This window comes from Antechinus flavipes, chromosome 5, assembly GCF_016432865.1.
Source record: "Antechinus flavipes isolate AdamAnt ecotype Samford, QLD, Australia chromosome 5, AdamAnt_v2, whole genome shotgun sequence".
In the NCBI taxonomy this organism is placed as follows: Eukaryota; Metazoa; Chordata; class Mammalia; order Dasyuromorphia; family Dasyuridae; genus Antechinus; species Antechinus flavipes.
The window spans coordinates 135782958-135807024 of record NC_067402.1 but is presented as its reverse complement, the minus strand read 5'-3'; the positions used below and the strand labels follow the sequence as shown (position 1 = coordinate 135807024).

Below are 24067 nucleotides of genomic sequence, written 5' to 3'. Positions count from 1 at the left end.
AATTACCGGTAATATATTCAATAATTATAACTATATGATATAAATGTTGAGGAGGTTTGGGGGGAAATGTCATTGTAATGTAAATATTTAATAAATAAATGTATAAGAATATTAGGAATAGTGTATTAAATTATTCTGGGGGCTCACAGCACAATTTGTTATTGTTTAAAGGGCCAGGGGACTAAAATGTCATCAACCACTATTCTAATTTATTATTCCTACTTTGCAGATAAGGAAATAGAACCAAGGTGACTCAATCAAAGTCACACAGCTACACTATAACTTACAAGTCTAGCTCAGAAAGTGATACTACAAGGAGCCTTCTAGGAGAAGGGATGAAAATATGTAAATGAGCCTCTATTCCAGTGATTTTTCTTAGGTAACCAGGGAAACCAACTAAAACATTTTAAAAGCCAAGCATATTTTTTCTAGGTCAGAAAATGTAATATTTTTCAAGAAAGCTTTTCCTGATTAATGCTATCTGACTGACCTCACTCCTCTATGCAGAAAACTCAGATGACACATCCAGTTATTTTATGTTGCAATATAACCTGTCATATTTGGATGGTTTAGAATGGAATCTACAGTACTTAACAATATATGATCTAAGCAGATGTCATCCTGTGAAGTCCTGGATCTGGGAGCAACACTTCCTTCATGGGAAAACAATGTTTTCAAGTACAACTCCCAGATAGGGAAAGGAATCACATATACAAAAGTAATAATGGAAGCTCTGGAAATAACTGAAAAATTATATCTCTGGCATATGAATATTATGTAATACTACCATGCAGTTACAAATGATGAACAATGCAATGTCAGAGAGACATGGGAAGAATTATATGAACTTAAACAAATTGAAATGAACCAAAGAACAATTCATATGAGAACAATAGCTTTGAAACTTTGAAAGATTTAAGTACCCTTAATGCAATGACCTATGATGATTGCAGAAATGGTAAAGTTGATAGAAAGGTGATGGTGCAGAATAAGACATTTTTTGGACATGACCAATAAGAGAATTCATTGTTTTTAACTAGGTAAGCATTATAAGAATTTTCTTTTTCTTTTTCCTCCAGTTGGAAAAAATGAAGCAAAAAAAAGAGAGAAAATAGAGAGGGAAAAAGAGATTGAGGAGGAGAAGAAATGCAAGAGATTAACTATAACTCTGTTATAGTTGTAACTAAACTATAACTAAGGTGTAACTAAGTTAAATAGATGGTATCTATCTAAAAAGGAGAAATCTAATCTAATATTTTGTGTTTTTTTTTCCTTTTCATTCAGACTAGGTGCAAGATAATTACATTAGTATGCTTGCTCACTCTCTAGCTATTTTCTTACCCAATTTTTTTGGGGGGTCTTCCCTTAAGTGGGGAAGTAGTTTTTCTTTCTTACTTAATTTCTTATTTACTAAAGAATGAAGGTTCTTGTTTGCACAAACAGTCTCCTTTTATGGTCTATGTCCATCTAAGATTAGAGGATCATTAGTTTGGAATCAGAAGAAATCCTAAAGATAATTTAGTCCAATACCCCATCCCCAATTTTATAGATACAAAGACAGTTCAAGGAAGATTATTACTTGACCCAGATCATGGAAATAGAATGATATAGGTTGGATTCCATTCTAGGTCCTCAGATTCCAAACCATTATTCTTTCTATTGCAATATTGCAAGAATCTATTGAAACTGATTGACTACTTCAGCCTGGGAATAAGCGAATAGTTATCTTATTTTCCTCAATATGACTTTATTCATTCCTCTTCTTTTAGTTGTTTGTATTTGGGTTTCCCTTTTTAATTCAAATAAATTCTAATACATAAATATATATTAAGTATCTATTCTACAGGCGCACTCTGAAAAGTTCTTGATAGACAAAGAATAAAATGTTGTCATTGGCTTCAAAAGATTTAAAAGCTAATAGGGAAAATGAGTCATATGGATAAATAGCTAACATGTCCATCAGATTATATGTAGAAAAGCAAAATACAAAGTGTCTTATAAGAGAAATTTGAAGGAGGAAAAGATTACTTCCAACTGGGGGCATCAGGAAAGGTTTCATGGGGGAAGTGACACTTGAATTGGATCTTAAAGGAAAAGAATAATTTCTGTAGATGGATATGAAAGGCAGGATTGAAGGTGAGGAAGTTTATTCCAAATTTGAGAGGCAGCATGAACCAATGCAGAGAGATAGGAGAAAACAGAGCAAGGATGGGGAATAGTGAAGTAGTGTGAAATGAGACCGGAAAATAAGGTTGGAAACATACTATGGAAAGCCTTGTATGCTAGTTTAAGAAATTTATACTTCTTATGGTGGGCTTTGGATAGTTTCTGAAAATTTTTGACTAATGGAATATGATGACAGCAGAGGATTATGAAAATTATTTGGACAATGATATTAATGAAAAATGTTGATCATTGACTATGTTTTCCTCCAAGTATTTTCCCCTCTCCTGATTTGTATGACATTTCACTTTTAATTCTCCTATCTAACTGCCTTCTTGGTGGTCTTTTGCTAGATTTATCCCCTTTGTGTTCCCTTTTGCCTCAGGTTGGAACTTCATCATGAACCATACGGTTCAATCGTCATGTAATGATTCTTTGCAAATACCTCTAAATCTATATATCCAGCTTTAGTCTTTCTCCTGAGCTCCAGTCACACATCACTAGTTGCATCTCAAAGTCACCCTGTCCAAAGCAGAATTTATTGCCTTTTCTCTTCTAACCCCAAATTCCTCATTTCTGCTGGGGGTACTATTTTACATATATAGGGCAACCTTAGACTCATCCTTGATGCTTAACTCTCTCTGACCCTATCTATATTTACATCTGTACTACTTTCTACATTCACATAGCTACCACCATAGTTCATGTTGCTGCATCTCACCTGTATGGCAACAGCTTCTAATTGCTTCCAGTCTCTTCCCTGCCCAATTGATCCTCCAAGTAAATGCCAAAGTGACAGTGTCTGGCACATTCTAGGTTCTTAATAAATGCTTGCCGATTGGTTGTTTAATTTCCATTTGTAGGTTTTTCCTAACTCCATAATGCACTTTTCAATCTCTCTGCCAAGAGGTTCTTATGTGAATTTGACAAACTGATATTCTGTTGATAGGCCTTTTCTTTCAAGAACCAAACCTGAAATCATATCCCTGTCTGGGAATTTAGAACAATTTCAATCATCAACCCACAAGCATTTATTAGATACTGACAATATATCAAGCATTATGTCAGGTAATTGGGGGATAATCCAAAGAAAGAAACAATCCCTACTTGTGAGCTATTGTTATTACATCACTTTACTTATAGTAGACCATTAAACATGCCTTGTAACATAGGGCTAAGAGAAATTAAAAGGTCCCAGAACCTCTCCTAAGGAACAAGATACAATTCTGAGTTCTTGTAGAATATGACAACATCAAAACAAACTTCTGTTATCAGTATAGATTTAGTATAGATTTCCCATCTCTAACAGTCACATGCTCTTGTTAAAAAGCATTTAGGATACCTGCAACTTGGTCCCCTAGAGTTTTCTATTTGTGCCCAGAACAGAATGCCTTAAAAGTATTGATTTTTCTACAGTACTCACTAGATGCTGTGTTTGCAAATGTGGGAGAAAGTGCCTGCTTTATATATTTAGTAAGAATTTTACTTCATCTGAAAAAAAGAACAAGCAAACCTTACCAAAAGATAAATGTCAGAGGATAGACCTTGATAGTAATGACTAACCCTTCCATTGTTAGACAGTGCAGCTATGGCAAGAAAAATAAAGATATATACTAGAAAGAAAGTTTAGCTATAAGTATCAACTGAACTGGTTTTCTGACTGTTTAAAGTTCATGACAAATTAAATGCACATACACAATACATTAATGTGGATATTGTTGAATATATATACATATGTACACACAATTTATTATGTAAATATATAAAATATTATTATTTAAACTTATGATAAATACATGTATTTATAAAATGTCTTATGAATTTTATATAGTAGCAAAAACTATATATATATATATATATATATATTTAAAGTAATATAAAACCTTAGAAAAACGGGTGTTTTGGGGAAAAAACAAAATATCCACATATATTTCTTGAGTTTTTTGTCTCATATTAGCTTATGAGTGTTTTTATAATGATGAATTTTATATGTAATTTGTAATATTATAAGTTCATATAGTATCATTTGACCTTCATTTCCCCCAAATAACTTCTAATTATGTTTTGGGAGGATAGCACTGTTTAATACTCCCAAGAATACATAGAGTACCTTAATGTTTCCGAAGTCCTTTCTGTTACCTATTTTGATCCTCATAATCCCTTTGTGAGGTAGATGCTATTTTATCTTCATTTTACATATGAGGAAACTGAGGCTGTGAGATTAAGTGACACAGGCCTAAGAAGTACAAGATGGGAACTCAGGCTTTCCAGATTACAAGTATGGCCTTCTAGTCACTACACCAGCACTGTCTTCAGGAAATGTATAAAAAACTAAGAATAATTTTTCAGAGGTTTCCTCTGCTTGGAGATTTCCTTTTATTGATTTTTATTTGAGGGATTAATGACTATGATCCTGTGTTCCTGACTTGCTTTTAAAAGATTCAGAATACAATGAACACAAGAAATAGTATTTATTTACTCATGAAGAAGTTAGAAACAAGAAACAAGAAATTTATCATTCTTCTTTGTTTAAACAGTTCAAGACAGAAGAAGAAGATATCTAAAAGTCCCCTCCCCCAAAAGTCAAGAGAAATTATAACCTGGTTCTTCATTACTATATGATCTTGAGAATAACACTAAAGAATCAAAAGAAAATATCTTTAAATTAAAGGTTAATTTTAACCTTTGTATTTAAACTTGTGTGAATTCAAAATATTAAACAACATTTTTTTTAGTTGAGAGAACCAACATGACATAAAGGGTAGGGATTCAGCTTCACAATCAGGAAGACTCAGGTTCAAGAAAAAGCTTGACACACTTAAATGGGATCTTAATAAAAATAACTCCTCTTGCACTAAGAAACTCTCAAATATTCTAAGTTGCAGAGAAATGCTGATATGTGCCTATGGTAAAAGAAGATTCCTCACTGGAACTATATCAATGAAATTACTGATCAGATATCTTCAAAATGATTAATTAGGCATATTTTGTTGAACTGGGAAAATCATAATCAGATCTTTATGCCCAACCTAACATATCTTCTTTTTTTACTTAGGGACTTGAAAAATTAGCTATACTGAGTTCTTGTAGGAATCTTACTTATCATTAAACTCATTGTTTATGTATAAACTCATGACTAAATTCCATTTCTCTGTCCTTTCCCATTCTTTTCTTTCTGAGAAGGAAACAAAACAAAACAAAACATGATTTTCCAATACAGTTAAATGAAATTAACATTCAGTAATTTCTATTAGATAATCACATGTAGCAAAAAATAATATTCAATAAACTTTAAGGTTTTTTTCTCCCTTTAGATTCCTCAGTACAATTCTGGAAAATGGATGCTTATTTCTACTTGACAGACACTACTGTCTGTTTCATGCTAACTCCAGAAAAAAAAATTTATTTGTTTTTTACTAGGATGGTGATAGTTCCTTCTTTTCAGTTCAATTTTTTATTAAATACCTACGGTATACAAGGCACTGAGGCTGAGACAAAAACTAGGAACATCCCTGCTAGTCCTGAGAAACCAACATGTAATCAGATAAATAAAAGAGAATTGAGATAATTAGGAATCAAGAAATGCTCCCTGTAGAAAGTGACACATAAACCAAGATTAGAAGAAAGCTAGTCATTTTAAGAAGCCATGATAAGGAAAAGTTTCATTCCATGTGTGGAGGATAGTTTATATAAAAGCACAAAATCATGAAATGGCATGTCAAATTCAGATGACCACAAATAAACTAGTTAAAGGTATCAAATGCTTCACTAATCTGTACTTGGAGTAGGGACTATACTAATCTTACTTTTTGTTAAATTGAAAATATTTTTTGAATTCTCAAATTCTTGTTTATGATTTTTTTAATGGACAGATACAAGATTCCTTAAAATTCTACAATTGTAAACCTTATTTATAAGAAAACTGAAAAACTATTAAAAGTAAGTGAAATGAGCAAATTTGTATTCCTTCTTTGAACAAGCCCATTTCTTTTATACCAGTATTCTCACAAAGATTCTGTATAGCTGTGAATCATGGACACCATGATTTCAAAAGAATTATAGTTTCATAAGCAGGCTTACACATGTTACTCAAGACAATTTTTATTTAAAAACTGGCACAAGAGAAAACGGTAAAGATGTGCACTAATAAAATAGAGAGTTGAGAAAATGAGAATGAGAATCAATGAAAATGATGAGAATGATGAAAATAAGATTGAGATGATCACCCCAAGTAGCCTATAGGGTGTATCTAGGATGTTAAAAGAGTAAGCATTTCCAGATTTGAGGTAAATCTGTAATGGAGGATTTTTAGGAAGCATATGGACAAGTAGCTAAAAGACTGACGGAGCTGTGGAGATACTATGAGCTGTTTCAGTGAACTTCCTAAGGAAGTTATAGTTCCTCTAAAATATCAGTATCAACATTTTAAATATAATAACAAATATACATATATCAGATTATGCAAAATATATACTTAAGTTCCTAAATTAATAAAGTACCCTCCAAATAAGCTCACTGGTCACTCACAGTACTTTACCGAAAACAAGGGTCATAGTCCTCAATTCTCAGTAGCTTCAGAGAGCCATGTTTAAGCCTACCAAGGATATTAATAAAAGGTATTTTTTCCTTATTTTTCTCTCCTAGAAAAAAAATCTCCTTTACTACCTACTGACAACCTTCAAAATTCTGGATTCTTTGTATTTCTGCATTCATTTTTGAAAGAAGAACACCTTTTAAAGAATAGTTTCTAGACTAATGGTATCAGGGATCAGGAAAATGAAGCAACAGCCAAAGAATAAATGGACACCTTGAAGGTACCATGGTCCAGTGGAAAAAACACTAGCTTTGGACTAAGAGGACCTAACCTTACTTCTCATACTTATCACCTGTGTTACTTTGGGCAAGTCCTTTAACTTTCTGGGAATTAACTTCCTTAACTGTTAAAGGAGGAAGACTAGGTGGCCACTTTTAGCTCTAAATAAATGATCCTCTATTCCTGATTAGAATATGAAAAACATAAAAAAAGTTTTCAGGTTAATAAGTCTTAAAGAACCTCAAATATAGGGAATATGTGACACTGTTTTAGAAATGGTTCTAGGCATGTCTCCTAGTTAACTAACCTTGGGACTATTCATGATTCCCTATTTTCAATTATCTTATACACTGACCTATTGCCAAATAATGTCATTTCTACCTTCACAACATCTCTGGCTCACATAGCCACTTTGCTAATAACTATGCACTTCTTCTTGCCTGGACTTTTATTATAATCTTCTAATTTGTTTCCTTGTTTCAAATCTCTTTAATCTACCTTCCACATAGTTTTGCCAAAATGATTTTTCTAAAACATAATTTTGACCATGTGAGCCCGTTCCTCCCTCTCAATAAATTCCAATGACTCCTTATTCACTAGTTCTAGATTCAAAGATATTGTCTTGCTCAGGCATATACAACTCTTCATAACCTGCTTTCTGGCTACCTTTCCAATTTTCTTATATATCATGCCTTTTTATGTGGTCTGTTACAAACTGATCTTTCTTCTCCATGATCCTGCACCAACTGTCCTATATTCACTCCCTCCTCTTAGATCCCTGACTTTCTTCAAGAATTAATTGAAATGTCACCTTCTGAAGAAATCCTTTCTTATTCCTCCTAAATATGGGTACCTTTGCCTTTGAGATTAGTTTTCACCCACCATCCATATGCCCCCTAATGGGGTATTTGGAGAGCAGAGGCTATTTTTGCTATTTCTTTATATTACTAGCACTTGGCAGTGCCTATCACATAGGGATATTGATTATCAACTGATTATCTATTTGTTTTGATCATTCTCTTTGATAGAATAAGGGCCATTTTAACCCAAGCTGAAGTCAATTCACTAAGCAATATAAATTGTTTTATAGTTGCAGTTCTGATCACTAGGAAATTGTCAAATATTCCTTGGAAATTGAAATAGGAGAAAAATTGTGTGCACAGTTTGCTTCCCTCTTGGAAACAAATCATTTTGCCTTATAAGAATGCTATTTTGTCTAAATCAGCACATGGGCTACTTTGCATGCTATTACTCAAGTTTAGGAATCTGAAAATTCTATATTAGTTAGGGGTTGGGGTGGGTCAGAGCAAACATTTATTACATTACAGCTAGATCATCAAAGCACGAATCTGAGCATCCGTGGTCCAGTGATGAAGACCACAAGGATGCACTAACCTCTACTCTTTCTCTAAAGCTATGAACCTCTAGGTCTTCTCTAGCCAACTCTAATATCAGGAAAAAAAATGACAAGCAAGCAAAACTTACTGCACAGCTTGCCCTGAGGTTTATTCTGATCACTTTGGCAGCTGTGTCACAGATGTGGATAGTTAGCTTTATTGTCCAGCACTTAGAGAAACATGCTTTTACTGGAAAAGACGTCTTTATTCAAGGTCTGGGAACATCATGCCATGAGTCAAAGTTACCATGGTTCTACCCACAATCAGTTTAAATAGTCAACCTTGTGGAACTTCGGGTCATCATTTTATTGAAATAGGTTCTCAAATAAAAGACAGAAAAAAACCCCCAAAATACTATAAAATTTTAGTAAAGATATTTAGTAAAGACAGTAAAGATAAAACACTGTAAAAATTTAGTAAAGAGAGGTACAATCCTGGAGTTATTTTATTGCAATACCACCCAAGTCTAGAAGGAATAAAGAGATGGATGATAAAACATTTATTAATTTGTTATTAGTATCATTAATTATGAAGTATTGTGCTAAGTGCTAGTATCAATCTCAGGGAACTTACATTCTAATCAGGGGACAAGAATGGTAGCCAATGATAAGGGAGACTTTTTTCAATTGCTTATTATAATTCTTGGCAGGCTCTATAGATGACTTGTTAAATTGAATAATTATCCAAAAGTCTGGAATGGTACACAACTCAATTTCATTAAATATTCCTTTAGGATATAGTTTCATTATTGTTTGCTGAGAGAAAAAAAATAAGAAAGCCCCCCAATGCAAAAACTTCAATATATATATATCTTCATGTGGCAATTCATATGCATACAGCCTTTATTATATTATCTTGTACTCTCATATAGTAAGAGTGATATTTATGCCTTTTGTGTTGGTTGGATTCCCTTACTTTTTAAGCAGAAATATGCCTAAACCTGGTTTTATAACATATTCTTAAAAAAAAAAATTTAAAAAGCATAGTACTTAATACACATTTAATTCAAAGAGATAAACTACTATAACCATACAATCAAATGATAAAAGAGCAGATTTTTAAAATAAATTTACATAGCTGAAAACAGTGACCAAATTAAATAAGTTATAAACATATAGAAGAGATCTAGTGCCAATGAAATTCTAAAACAATTTCTCTTTTGAATGCTAGTTCTTTTTAGTGTGACCAAGTCTGCATCATCAGTTTGCAGAAATAATATGCCCTTGCTGGTGGGGAAGATTAGCCCAAATTGAAATAACAGTCTCTTAGCAACTGTAGATATTTTAAATCATTTTGTAATACTCTTTATGATATGGCATAAAGGAATAAAGTTTAACAGAATAATGATACTCAAAGTTAATGCTTTATGAAACTCAAATTGAACTTTAGAGAATTTGTAGTTTCAATTTGGGAGTCTTATAGAAACTGAGCAATTACCCAAATTAGTAAATCAATAGAAATGAAGTACTTATTTTCTGGAATAATGAGTGATTTAAATATTGATTATTAATTAAGTATCAAAATACAAAGATACTGTATTTTTTCAGCACCAAATCTAGGGATTGTGGCAAATGGAAAAAATACAATGGTGAGAAAAGGGAGGGCCTGGGGAAAGGTCTTGAAATTTAGGATATAATATATTATGAGGAGGTCACAGCATTTCCTTGATGAGGAGATAGAGAAACCTAAAATGGCAAAGAACCTATCATAATGCTACTGGCATAGTTACAGCCCAAGATAAAAGCAGGGTCAAGTTCTGCTGGGGAAAGCTACCATAAAGTACAGGAAGACCATGGGATTCTGAGGCAGCTGGCTAACTCAGTTGATAAAATTCTAGACAACTATTAGTTGATAGAGCACTAAATTTTCTAGACCTGGATTTGTATCCTATCTCTGAGACTTACCAGATGTTTGACTTTAGACAAGTCACTTAACCACTTTGACTTTAGGCAACCACTTAACCACTCAGCCCTCAGTTTCTTTGCCTGAAAAAATGAGGATAATAATACTGTGTACCTCCCAGGTTGCTGTAAGGATTAAATTAAATAACATATAGTTTGCAAACTTAAGGTGTTAGCCACTTATCATTATTTATTATTATAATTATGATAATTATTATTCCTTCACAACACTTCTCTTTACTTGGTCTTCCTCATCTCATGGGTAGTTTTTAAACAAGCCATCTGAAATCAGGAACAGTTGGAATAGGAGTCAATTGGGTGGACAGAGTGCTGGATTTGTAGTCAGGAAGAACATAATTAAATTCTGGCCTTAAAACAGAATTTAGAATACTGGCTGCGGCAACTTATTTAACCTCTCTTGTCCTTAATCCACTGGGAAAGGAAATGCAAAGCAGTCCGGTATCTGCCAAGGAAAACCCCATAGACAGTATGGTTCATAGAGTCATGAAGAATTGGACATAACTGAATAAATGAACAACAAATCCCTGGAGAAAGGAGTTGAAAATAAACTAACTGGCCCTGTGATTCTCTTTTATAGTGTCTTGCAGGCAGCTGTATGTGCAGAGGATCAAAAGCCAGGCCTAGAGTCAGAAAGAAATGAGTTCAAATCCAGCCTCAGCCATGTCCTGGCTTTGGGCAAGTTGTTTAATCTTATTTAACATCAGTTTCTTCAGTGGTAAAGTAAGTTGGAGATGCAAATCATTGGATATTTTTGCCAGAAAACTCCAAATAGCATCATGAAGAATACAGGACTGAAACAATTGACCAACAACAGTTGGGATGCTGGGATGAGGAATGGCCTGATGCTTAGCCCAGAAAAAATGACCAGTTACATGATACAGAACAACCAGTCTAAGATTGTAAGATGAAGGAATAACATTCTAGAGAACTAGTACCAGTGGCAGAAAATAGACTTCCTGAATACTCTAGATCAGAAGACTCCCATTTTAGTTTTTAGCTCTAATAATTTTTTTCAAAAAGACTGCAGAAAAATTAGCTGAAATCTCATCAAAGTGAAGCAGTTCTGTGGATATTTCCATTGATACCTGTTTTCCTCCAAATTTTGTCTTTTAGATATTACTTTTTTTCATTCTTCACTGTCACTACAATTAAAAGAATATTAAATGGTTTAATTTTCCTTACCTAAATTTTGCCACATGCTGAAGATTTCACAACCCATTGTTACCCGCATATCACCATATCTGAAAATAAACAAATCTAAGGTTAATTAGTGGAATAATGAAATGTTTATGATATTACATTATTCTGAATTAAGTGAAACATTTCTATCAAGTAATATCAAGTACACACAATATATTTGAGTATTTCCCAATCAATTCATAAACTTAGTTTAACTTTATTTGCTTCATATTCTAAACTTTAGACCATTCAGAAACATAGAAAAGACTGAATTTCTTATGCAAGTAAACACAAATCACTGAAATTTAAAGAAAAATTTGCTTCTCATTTTGACCATAGAATCTCAGAATTTGAAAAGACATCAAAAACCATTTAGTCTTCTGTATATTTGAAAAAGAATTCTATTTTTATCCTAAAACCTCAATGTTTTTTTTCCACGGAATAAAAAGATGTTGGATTTATGTACAGTATTCATGAATTTACAGTGATTTGAAGAATATTCTCTTTAATAGCCCAAAATTTGTCATTTGAGCCAGTGTTGGTACTTACTTTTCTAGAACTTTTTTCTTTTTGGAAGGTGTGAACATCTCCAACTGCAGACACAACTGATTTATGAAAATGACAGCGAGGTAAAAGTAGGAATCCCAGATCTATAGGAAGAAAAAGATATGTAAATGTTGCAGTTTCTCTTTGAAACTACTACTCCTCACAATTCAGGTTGTGTCTGATCTGGTCTGTGTCAATTGTCCAATTATTTGTATATCATTATACTCCAGTGTATTTTCAAGGAAAATGAGACATCAGAAAGATGAATTCACTGTTGTTTAATTTAGGGATGAACTTATAAAAAAATACCATTTTGAAATTGCTATTCTTAAGTAGTATAATAAGAAGAAAAGAATTCCCCAAAGCATAACAACCATATAAAGAATGAATCAAATTACTATCAAACTTCACATGAAGAAAATTGGAAAAAACAAAAGATGGAAAAAGCCAAAAAATTGTAGGGATTGCAGAAGGTCAGACACATCAAGATACTGTCATTGGAACTGTTTATTAGTCCAACCATTATGAAAAAAAAATGGAATTACTTTAAAATCCCGTTGATCCACAAATCCTATTGCATAAGAAGTCAGGGATTGAAAGAAAGGCCACATATAAATAAAAATATTCATAGTAATTATTTTTTAGGGAATGACTAAACAAAATATGGTACGTGAATGCATTGGAATTTATGTTGTTTTAAAAAAAAAGAATTCAGAAGAATGGGAACAATTATATGAATTGATGCAGAGTATAAAAAGCAGAACCAAGAAAACAATATACACAATTGACTAAAAAGAAGAGAAACCAAAACTGAATGCTATAAAATTATTTACTTATTTATTGTTTACTGATTCCTTTTATTTTTATATTACTTAAAATTTGCAATCTCTTTTCTCTCTCTGAGAGCTAATTTTATAATAAAGAATTTTTTAAGAGACAAAAGATCTATCAAAATTAACCAATACTTTAGTGAAGGTCTTTATTGTATGTCATAATCTACACCAATAATTCTCCACCTTGGGAAAGAAAGGTAGGCATATTATTCTGCTTTTTGGGGTCATTAGCACAGTGTTAAAAGTAAAGTAGGGCACCACTAGTGGCTCAATCCATTTTTCTGATGTTAGTTCTTAGTTAAGAATTACAAAATGTTAAGAGTTGTAAGGAACATTAAAATAATTTTAGGAAAATAAATACATAAAAGATTAAATCATTTGCCTGAGATCATATAGTTGGTAAGGAAAAGAAGAGTTGGAATTCAAACCCAGAACTTCTAACTCTAATGTTCTTTCCATTATGCCACCTCTCTCACTTCCCTTATTACTAATAATGTCTTGAATAAAATTGTATTTCATAAATTCTCACGCAATTCTACATGAATTACACTAGCTTTCATGAATATGAAGAAAGCTATGATATTGTTTCCTCTGAACAAAACTTAAATAAAAAACTTTTCTTTACCAAGTCCTATAAAATAAAAATATTGTGAATCTTCTAAAAACATTATTCTGTATTTCCACTAACGTGATTTGGAGGACAAGAAGAAATAGCACTAGAAATCTATGATTATATATATATATTTTAAGCAACTACTTCTGTTGTATTTTCTTTCCCAAGTTTTTTGGTTCTGGTTTTAAGTTTGGTCTCTCTCTCTCTCACCTAGTCTGAAAGTAAAGGAGCTACTAATAGTCCAGGGCCTACTACTAATGAGAGCTTTGATTTGTTCCATTTGATTTGTTCCATTGATAAATTCAGTCCTCCTTAGTGTCCCCTTGCTTCCTTGAGTGTACCATATTAATGCTGAACTTGGTGCATATAACTAAATCAGCAAAAACCATAGTAGCTCAGAAATCCCAAGCTAAAGAGAATTTCTATCCTTCTTTCCCACTATGGCTGGTATTATAGACTCTGGCTATTTAAGTGAGTTAAGAAGTTAATACTATATGACTTCTTTTATTAAGGAAAAAAAAATCTTTTAGTGAGAGCTTTTAACTAAAAGCAGCAAGAATATATTTATTTTAGAGCCACAGAAAAAAAGATATAATATTGAGCAATAATTTAAATAGACACTCACCTTATAATCAAAGTTTTCATTTAAGAAATTCTTACGAAGGGCATCTGAGAGATACAAAACTGTTGTGATGATGACACTAGTAATTAAAGAAAAAGGCATATTAAGTAGATGAACTTTTTTTATTTTTTAATTCAATTTTATCTTTAGTTCCAAATTCTTCCTTCCTTCCATTCCTATCCATTGAGAGGACACAAAAAATAAAACCCATTACAAATATGTAGTCGTGTAAAACAAATTTCTCCTTTAACTTTATCCAACAAGGAGTAGGAAGAAGAGAAGAAGAAATAAAAGAAAATATGCTTCAATATGCCCTTTGAGCTCACCAACTTTCTATCTAGAGATGGACAGCCTGCCTCATCATGATAATTGTGGAATTATGTTTAGTCATTGAATTAATCAAGATTACTATGTCTTTCAAAATTGATGATCTCTGCAATACTGTATAAATTGTTCTCATGGGTCTCTCATTTCATTTTGTAGCAGAAATGAACTGACTTTTAATAAAAATCAACTATAGAAAGGATAAATGGTAAAATTACATATGAAATATGAAGTAATTGTAAAATATACAAAAAGGATTAGAAATACTAGTAAAAGCATCATTACTTTGAAGCCATGGAGTCTTATTTAGGAAAACTTGTTTATTCAATATGTTTTAGAAGAGGAAGATGGAATTTTGATGTTTTGTACTATATTGATCACAAATTATTTATCTAATTTAAATTATGCAAAGATTATACATAATGTCCCATAAGCAGTATAAAATGAACTATATTTCATGGGTAAGAGAGAGAAAAAAAAGAGAGAAGGAAGAAGAGCAGGAGAGAGAGAGAGGGAGGGAGAGAGAGAGAAAGGGAGGGACAGACCAAATTGAAAGTCACTAACTTTTTCATGGTTACAATATACTTAGTATTCATCTTAGATCATTGGGAAAACTAGAGACATGGGGTACCTGGTTAGTTATCTCAAGAAGTTTCCTTTCTAAACTAGCTGGAAGGGCAAGATTGCTTCATGGGAAGCAATGAAGCAACAAGAGAAAACCATCATAAATGAAGTGGTAAATTATATCAAATAGACCAGATGTGCCATCAACATTTAGAGAAAAGAGGTATCAGTGTGTATTGGAGTGATTAGGGAAAGTTTTACAGAAGAAGAAAACCTGAAAAAGATCTTTATGAATAGGTACAATGTGAACAAATAAGGAGCAATGAGAGGAGAACATTCTGGAGTTTCAGAGAAAGTTTTCATATACATAAAGCATCTACTGGACAAAAAAAAAAGGAAAGCAAAGTAAACAATTTTGTTCTTCAGTTGTCTGTTAGTTTTTTGAGCAATCAATTAAGTTGAAAACTAAATGAAAACTTTGAGTCATACGTTAATTTTTAATTACTTGAGCCAGATGAATTGTTTCAAAATGGAATGGAACATGTGGTTATATTCCGCAGTAATTAGGAGAATGAATAAGAGTAGATAAATGAGTTAAAAATAAGAGGTTGGAGAGTTTTGCTGGAGAAATTATTGCAACAGCACAAAGAAGATGTAAAGGTATGATTCATTTTAATTATTTAGATGATTCACAAAATCTGATTGCATATACAATCTTGTTCTACATAAAAAAAAAACTAGAAAAAAGACTCAAACAGGTGGAAGAAAACAAATATAACCAATATATTGCAGAATTTTCCTCATCTTTATATTGAAAACATTTTTGAGTTTCTAATGAAATGACATGGTAATGCAGCTGAGTAATGTCCATTTGAGTAGGGCAAAGGCAGAACAAACTGTGAAATGAGTAGAGAGGAAAATGACATGATTTTCTTCTCTATGTTTCATATTAAAGGAAAGGAAAATGGAGAACAGTAGTAGCAGTGGCAGCAGTTAGAAATACAGTAGTGGTAGAGTAGTAGTAGTAGTAGTAATCACTTTTATATTATCGTAAGCATTTACTATTCATTATTAAGCATTAAAAAGCTACAAACCTAAAAAGAGAAGTTATCCCATCTTTACCTTTTAAGTTTCCAAATAACCTTTAACCATATGAACATGAAATTCCTATTTTTTTTTTAAATCATGTGGTCTTATATCACAACTCGATTCTCGTTCCTGGCTTACTCCAATTATTTACTAAAAGCAAGTAGGTATAACTTTTTCTATTTATCTATAGTTACTTTTATTGTCTATTCAACTACCTTCTGGCCTCATCATTTATTTCTATAGTTTGGGGGAAAGAATTCTTATCACTTGGGTTTCCTTTAAAGTTAAGACCTACAAGTCTGGGGAAGACTCCCTCTCTTATATAACCCCTTTCTTTCTACTTCCCTACTATTGAACAAGATGAAGATCTACAATATGTATAGAAATTCATATGTAGGAATGGAGGAGGTAGATAGTGTGAGTCATCCAGGATTAAAGTTTAGGACAAGGGATATGGGATTCTAGAGCAAAAGACAACATACATTTAAAATGAGCACTGGTTGATTTGAAGCTGGAAAAGGAGGAAAATGAAATCAAAGGAGAGTTAATAATCTAAGAAAGTACTTAAGGTTAGGGAGAAATAAGACAAGATTATAGTCAGATAAAGGAATGTCAGAATTTCTAATTAAGGGAGAAGAATACTTGTGGGTGATAGCATTAGATCTTAAACTCCTTGACTGAAAAACAAATTTTTTTTACCTCTTTTTGTAACCCCAGTGCTTTATAGCACATAGTAGGTACTCAGTAAGTCTTTATTAATTGAGTGTTTGATTGCTCTATTTTGTGACCATCTCTATGTGTAACCAAGGGGCAGTGAAGTAAAGCAATCCATATTGACTGTATGACCCTGGGCATATTACCTAACCTCTCTCAGGGGCTCAAATTATTCTTTAAGACTAGTAATTGCACCGACCTGCAGTAGTAGAAGGAGCTTCCAAGTTTCCTACACCAATAAAATTGAAGGTCTAATCCTTATCACCATCCCTACATAGTATAAATTGCAGTGTTCTATAGATGCTGACAAGTGTTGATGATTAATTAAATTAAATCATAACAGTACCAAATTATATGTAAGTGGATGTCTTTTAGGACATTTAGGCACAGTGTTTTATCTGTAATTGACAAAAACTTAACTTAAATATATTATCTATTAATAAAAGCCTTCTAACAAGGTTTATGGCTCACATTTTAAAGCTGGAGAAATAACAGAAAATTCATATACATTTTGAAACTATAAATTGGTTATCACTAACAATTTTTTCCAGGCCTTCTAGTGGATGGAAAATATGACTTTTTTCATGTCATACCTTGAACTTTTAAGTACAAACCTTGCTTTCTGTTACAAAGCTAATTCTCAGTTTATTCTCAACAACAACAAACAAACAAACAAAAAAAAACACTTTTTATTATTAATGAATGAAACAACTGGCCTGAGATTCAACCAATGTTCTGGAATAAAGCCTATGAACTTTGCACTTTTTAAGAGGATGATTATTCTGAATAAATAATTACTATATGCCTAGAAACTGGAAATTGAATGGATGCCCATCAATTGGAGAATGGCTGGGTAAACTGTGGTATATGAATGTTATGGAATGTTATTGTTCTGTAAGAAATGACCAGCAGGATGAACACAGAGAGGCTTGGAGAGACTTATATGAACTGATGCTAAGTGAAATGAGCAGAACCAGGAGATCATTAAATACCTCAACAACGATACTGTATGAGGATGTATTCTGATGGAAGTGGATTTCTTTGACAAACAGACCTAACTCAGTTTCAATTGATTAATGATAAACAGATGCAGCTACACCCAAAGAAAGAACACTGGGAAATGAATGTAAACTATTTGCATTTTTGTTTTTCTTCCCGAGTTATTTATACCTTCTGAATCCAATTCTCCTTGTGCAACAAGAGAACTGTTCAGTTCTGCAAACATATATTGTATCTAGGATCTACTGCAACATATCTAACATATATAGGACTGCTTGTCATCTGGGGAGGGGGTGGAGGGAGGGAGAGGAAAAAATCAGAACAGAAGCGAATGCAAGGGATAATGTTGTAAAAAAAAAAAAAATTACCCTGGCATGGATTCTGTCAATAAAAAGTTGTTATAAAATAGAATAAAATAAAAAGAATTGCTGTAATCAGTAGTTTCTTATTGGTTCTCAAAGACAGAGATGAAATAGGATCTTTGGGATATCAAACTACTGTGTCTGGATGATAGCAGCATGGCAGGTCTATGGACCCTAGCTCAGGGTCTCTATGGACCCTAGACCCAGGACTCTTGGGCCTGGTAGTGTTATTCCAACAGAATGGTGTCAGTGTCTCCCTGTAGGATTGCTCAAGCTCGGCTCTTTCTTAGCTTAAGGTAACTATGAAGAAATCACACAAATAGTTAATAACAAATCTAGGGCTTGAACTAAGTTCCTTTTGATGTAAATCCAGGGCCTTTCCCACTGCAACTTACAGACTCATTTCCTTTACAATCTATAATAAGGAACAAGGGCGATATTCCTTCTGTTGTTACACCAAATTACTCAGCTTTTAGATACTATCAGCAGTGATAGATCACTTCTGCTATAGTGCTTCCTGGTTATCTAGTAAAGACAAATTTTGTCAGGGCAAGGGAGAGTCATATAACATGCCAGGTGAAGCCTTGTATTTATCATCAATCCCTTACTATAAAATGGATAGCTTGAAGAGCTTTTTGTTGTTTGTTCTAATCTATTACATCCTGCACAGTCTGAATGGAATGATTTGACTTCAAAAGTTCTTTTCATTGGCTTCTCCATTTCTCAGCTTTTAGATCATTTATGCATTGTTCTTGAAGATTGGAATTACTGGAAGCTCATCTGACATGCAGTCAGTGAGAGATTTGTATTCTCTCACACTTAGTCATTCAATTTGTTTATTTCTGCAGTATAAATTCTGGCACAAATGTCACTACTCTGGATATTGGAAGTCTCTTTGCAGCACAACTCAATACACATACACACAGACATATAAATATATACACACTTTTTCTGTAAAACAAATAAACATTTATAAAGTACTTATTATGTGCCAAAAACTGTTTATTTGCAGTTCATTTGCCAAATATATTACAAAAGCATACTATATATATTTAAATGTAGCACACTTTTTTTTTTTAGTGGTTTGGTTTACTGTTCAAGGTTGGGTGTGGAAGAAGTAGAGAATGAAGAGGTAGTCATGATACCTTACATCTATCTCTTGGAGTAATGGGCTAGACCTGAAGTACCAGACCCTCATCAGCACCAAAGGCATCCCTTAAACAATAACATAATGATAGAGTTGTTGTAGTAGTAGTAATCACTTTTATATTATCGTAAGCATTTACTATTCATTATTAAGCATTAAAAAGCTACAAACCTAAAAAGAGAAGTTATCCCATCTTTACCTTTTAAGTTTCCAAATAACCTTTAACCATATGAACATGAAATTCCTATTTTTTTTTTAAATCATGTGGTCTTATAGCACAACTCGATTCTCGTTCCTGGCTTACTCCAATTATTTACTAAAAGCAAGTAGGTATAACTTTTTCTATTTATCTATAGTTACTTTTATTGTCTATTCAACTACCTTCTGGCCTCATCATTTATTTCTATAGTTAGGGGGAAAGAATTCTTATACTTGGGTTTCCTTTAAAGTTAAGACCTACAAGTCTGGGGAAGACTCCCTCTCTTATATAACCCCTTTCTTTCTACTTCCCTACTATTGAACAAGATGAAGATCTACAATATGTATAGAAATTCATATGTAGGAATGGAGGAGGTAGATAGTGTGAGTCATCCAGGATTAAAGTTTAGGACAAGGGATATGGGATTCTAGAGCAAAAGACAACATACATTTAAAATGAGCACTGGTTGATTTGAAGCTGGAAAAGGAGGAAAATGAAATCAAAGTAGAGTTAATAATCTAAGAAAGTACTTAAGGTTAGGGAGAGATAAGACAAGATTATAGTCAGATAAGGGAATGTCAGAATTTCTAATTAAGGGAGAAGAATACTTGTGGGTGATAGCATTAGATCTTAAACTCCTTGACTGAAAAACAAATTTTTTTACCTCTTTTTGTAACCCCAGTGCTTTATAGCACATAGTAGGTACTCAGTCAGTCTTTATTAATTGAGTGTTTGATTGCTCTATTTTGTGACCATCTCTATGTGTAACCAAGGGGCAGTGAAGTAAAGCAATCCATATTGACTGTATGACCCTGGGCATATTACCTAACCTCTCTCAGGGGCTCAAATTATTCTTTAAGACTAGTAATTGCACCGACCTGCAGTAGTAGAAGGAGCTTCCAAGTTTCCTACACCAATAAAATTGAAGGTCTAATCCTTATCACCATCCCTACATAGTATAAATTGCAGTGTTCTATAGATGCTGACAAGTGTTGATGATTAATTAAATTAAATCATAACAGTACCAAATTATATGTAAGTGGATGTCTTTTAGGACATTTAGGCACAGTGTTTTATCTGTAATTGACAAAAACTTAACTTAAATATATTATCTATTAATAAAAGCCTTCTAACAAGGTTTATGGCTCACATTTTAAAGCTGGAGAAATAACAGAAAATTCATATACATTTTGAAACTATAAATTGGTTATCACTAACAATTTTTTCCAGGCCTTCTAGTGGATGGAAAATATGACTTTTTTCATGTCATACCTTGAACTTTTAAGTACAAACCTTGCTTTCTGTTACAAAGCTAATTCTCAGTTTATTCTCAACAACAACAAACAAACAAACAAACAAAAAACACTTTTTATTATTAATGAATGAAACAACTGGCCTGAGATTCAACCAATGTTCTGGAATAAAGCCTATGAACTTTGCACTTTTTAAGAGGATGATTATTCTGAATAAATAATTACTATATGCCTAGAAACTGGAAATTGAATGGATGCCCATCAATTGGAGAATGGCTGGGTAAATTGTGGTATATGAATGTTATGGAATGTTATTGTTCTGTAAGAAATGACCAGCAGGATGAACACAGAGAGGCTTGGAGAGACTTATATGAACTGATGCTAAGTGAAATGAGCAGAACCAGGAGATCATTAAATACCTCAACAACGATACTGTATGAGGATGTATTCTGATGGAAGTGGATTTCTTTGACAAACAGACCTAACTCAGTTTCAATTGATTAATGATAAACAGATGCAGCTACACCCAAAGAAAGAACACTGGGAAATGAATGTAAACTATTTGCATTTTTGTTTTTCTTCCCGAGTTATTTATACCTTCTGAATCCAATTCTCCTTGTGCAACAAGAGAACTGTTCAGTTCTGCAAACATATATTATATCTAGGATCTACTGCAACATATCTAACATATATAGGACTGCTTGTCATCTGGGGAGGGGGTGGAGGGAGGGAGAGGAAAAAATCAGAACAGAAGCGAATGCAAGGGATAATGTTGTAAAAAAAAAAATTACCCTGGCATGGATTCTGTCAATAAAAAGTTGTTATAAAATAGAATAAAATAAAAAGAATTGCTGTAATCAGTAGTTTCTTATTGGTTCTCAAAGACAGAGATGAAATAGGATCTTTGGGATATCAAACTACTGTGTCTGGATGATAGCAGCATGGCAGGTCTATGGACCCTAGCCCAGGGTCTCTATGGACCCTAGCCCAGGGTCTCTATGGACCCTAGACCCAGAACTCTTGGGCCTGGTAGTGTTATTCCAACAGAATGGTGTCAGTGTCTCCCTGTAGGATTGCTCAAGCTCGGCTCTTTCTTAGCTTAAGGTAACTATGAGGAAATCACACAAATAATTAATAACAAACCCAGGGCTTGAACTAAGTTCCTCTTGATGTAAATCCAGGGCCTTTCCCACTGCAACTTACAGACTCATTTCCTTTACAATCTATAATAAGGAACAAGGGCGATATTCCTTCTGTTGTTACACCAAATTACTCAGCTTTTAGATACTATCAGCAGTGATAGATCACTTCTGCTACAGTGCTTCCTGGTTATCTAGTAAAGACAAATTTTGTCAGGGCAAGGGAGAGTCATATAACATGCCAGGTGAAGCCTTGTATTTATCATCAATCCCTTACTATAAAATGGATAGCTTGAAGAGCTTTTTGTTGTTTGTTCTAATCTATTACATCCTGCACAGTCTGAATGGAATGATTTGACTTCAAAAGTTCTTTTCATTGGCTTCTCCATTTCTCGGCTTTTAGATCATTTATGCATTGTTCTTGAAGATTGGAATTACTGGAAGCTCATCTGACATGCAGTCAGTGAGAGATTTGTATTCTCTCACACTTAGTCATTCAATTTTGTTTATTTCTGCAGTATAAATTCTGGCACAAATGTCACTACTCTGGATATTGGAAGTCTCTTTGCAGCACAACTCAATACACATACACACAGACATATAAATATATACACACTTTTTCTGTAAAACAAATAAACATTTATAAAGTACTTATTATGTGCCAAAAACTGTTTATTTGCAGTTCATTTGCCAAATATATTACAAAAGCATACTATATATATTTAAATGTAGCACACTTTTTTTTTTGGTTTACTGTTCAAGGTTGGGTGTGGAAGAAGTAGAGAATGAAGAGGTAGTCATGATACCTTACATCTATCTCTTGGAGTAATGGGCTAGACCTGAAGTACCAGACCCTCATCAGCACCAAAGGCATCCCTTAAACAATAACATAATGATAGAGTTGTTGTTCAGTCATTCCAGTCATGTCTGATTCTTTGTGATCTTTGTGATATTGGAGTTTTCTTGGAAAAGATACTAGAGTACTTTATTATTTTCCTCTCCAGCTCATTTTACAAGTGAGGAAAGTAAGGGAAAGATTAATTGACTTTTCCAGTAAAAGTCTAAGGCTAGATTTGAATTCAGCCCTTGCTAACTGCAAGGCTGATTCTCTATCCACTGTACTTCCTTGCTGCTCCATAATAATGGGTATTTAGGGTGAATTTCTGTTAGAATATCAGCTATTATATTTTGTGAGTTATGTTGTTTTACATGGCTATTAAAACTGATGATGTGTCATTTAATTTTTCTTCTCATCTGAAGAAAACTGAATATAGGGGAAAACAACAAGATATAGAAGAAATTAAAAAAGAAAAGTATAAAGATGGCATATTGAGCAAAGGTCAGGTCTGGCAAAACTAATGCTAGATATGATTGAAAATAAATAAACCTGAAAAACTATTTGTTACTCAAAGGCTGAATCTGATTTTAGGCCAGTAACTCCTTAGTTTGGTGACCTGACTTTTGGTAGAGTATCAACAATCCGAGGACAGGGATTCCTTAGTTTTAGTCTTTCCATTTCCAACACAGTTCTTGGCAAATTATAAACATGTAACATGTCTGTTGGTTTGCACTGCATTCACAGATAAAGCAAATAACTCACTAGCTTTCTGGAGAAACCCAAGTACTGGTTATCAATGTAGACTAAGCTGTTTAAAAAAAAAAAAAACTTAAAAAAAAAAGATCTGTGGATCATTATTATAATAGCCCAATCCTCATATTCAGGAATCATGTAAATGCAACCAAACATCAGAGCCATATATTAAAGTCAATCAACCAATATATATTTATTAAGTGCTAAATGTTACCAAAAAATACAGAGCCCTAGATTTTGGCTGAACTGAAATTTAATTTCATTCTTCTCACGATATCACACTAAATATTCCAAGCCCTAAAGAGGACTGCAGCAACATTCTTGATTTGTCTGCAGAAACAGAAAAGCTGGAACTGTCAACACTGCTTCTGCAGTTATTTAAAATACATTATGCCATATTATATGATTTGCTACTTCACAAAGTTTTAACACGTCTGCTTCTATAAATGTATGCTGTAGTTGGAGCCATATTGAGCATGTCTAATAAAAATCTCTATAGTCTCAAAGCTTTTATCACTCTTTTACCTGGAGATTTGAAATTAGATACATAGATCACTTCCGCAAATGTATATCGAAACCAATTCTCACCTCATGGTTG

General features: G+C 33.1%; 1 protein-coding gene across 7 annotated transcripts in view; it reads right to left on the bottom strand.

Annotated features, from left to right (window-relative positions):
• DOCK4 (dedicator of cytokinesis 4) overlaps nucleotides 1-24067 on the bottom strand; it is a 506986-nt gene that overhangs the window by 72932 nt on the left and 409987 nt on the right. For all 7 annotated transcript variants that reach the window (XM_052001087.1, XM_052001089.1, XM_052001090.1 and 4 more), the window contains exons 28-30: nucleotides 14092-14167; nucleotides 12024-12124; nucleotides 11478-11536 (exon numbers count right to left, since the gene is read on the bottom strand). In XM_052001087.1, the coding sequence (XP_051857047.1) occupies nucleotides 11478-11536; nucleotides 12024-12124; nucleotides 14092-14167 (236 nt within the window). The remainder of the gene's footprint in view (nucleotides 1-11477; nucleotides 11537-12023; nucleotides 12125-14091; nucleotides 14168-24067) is intronic.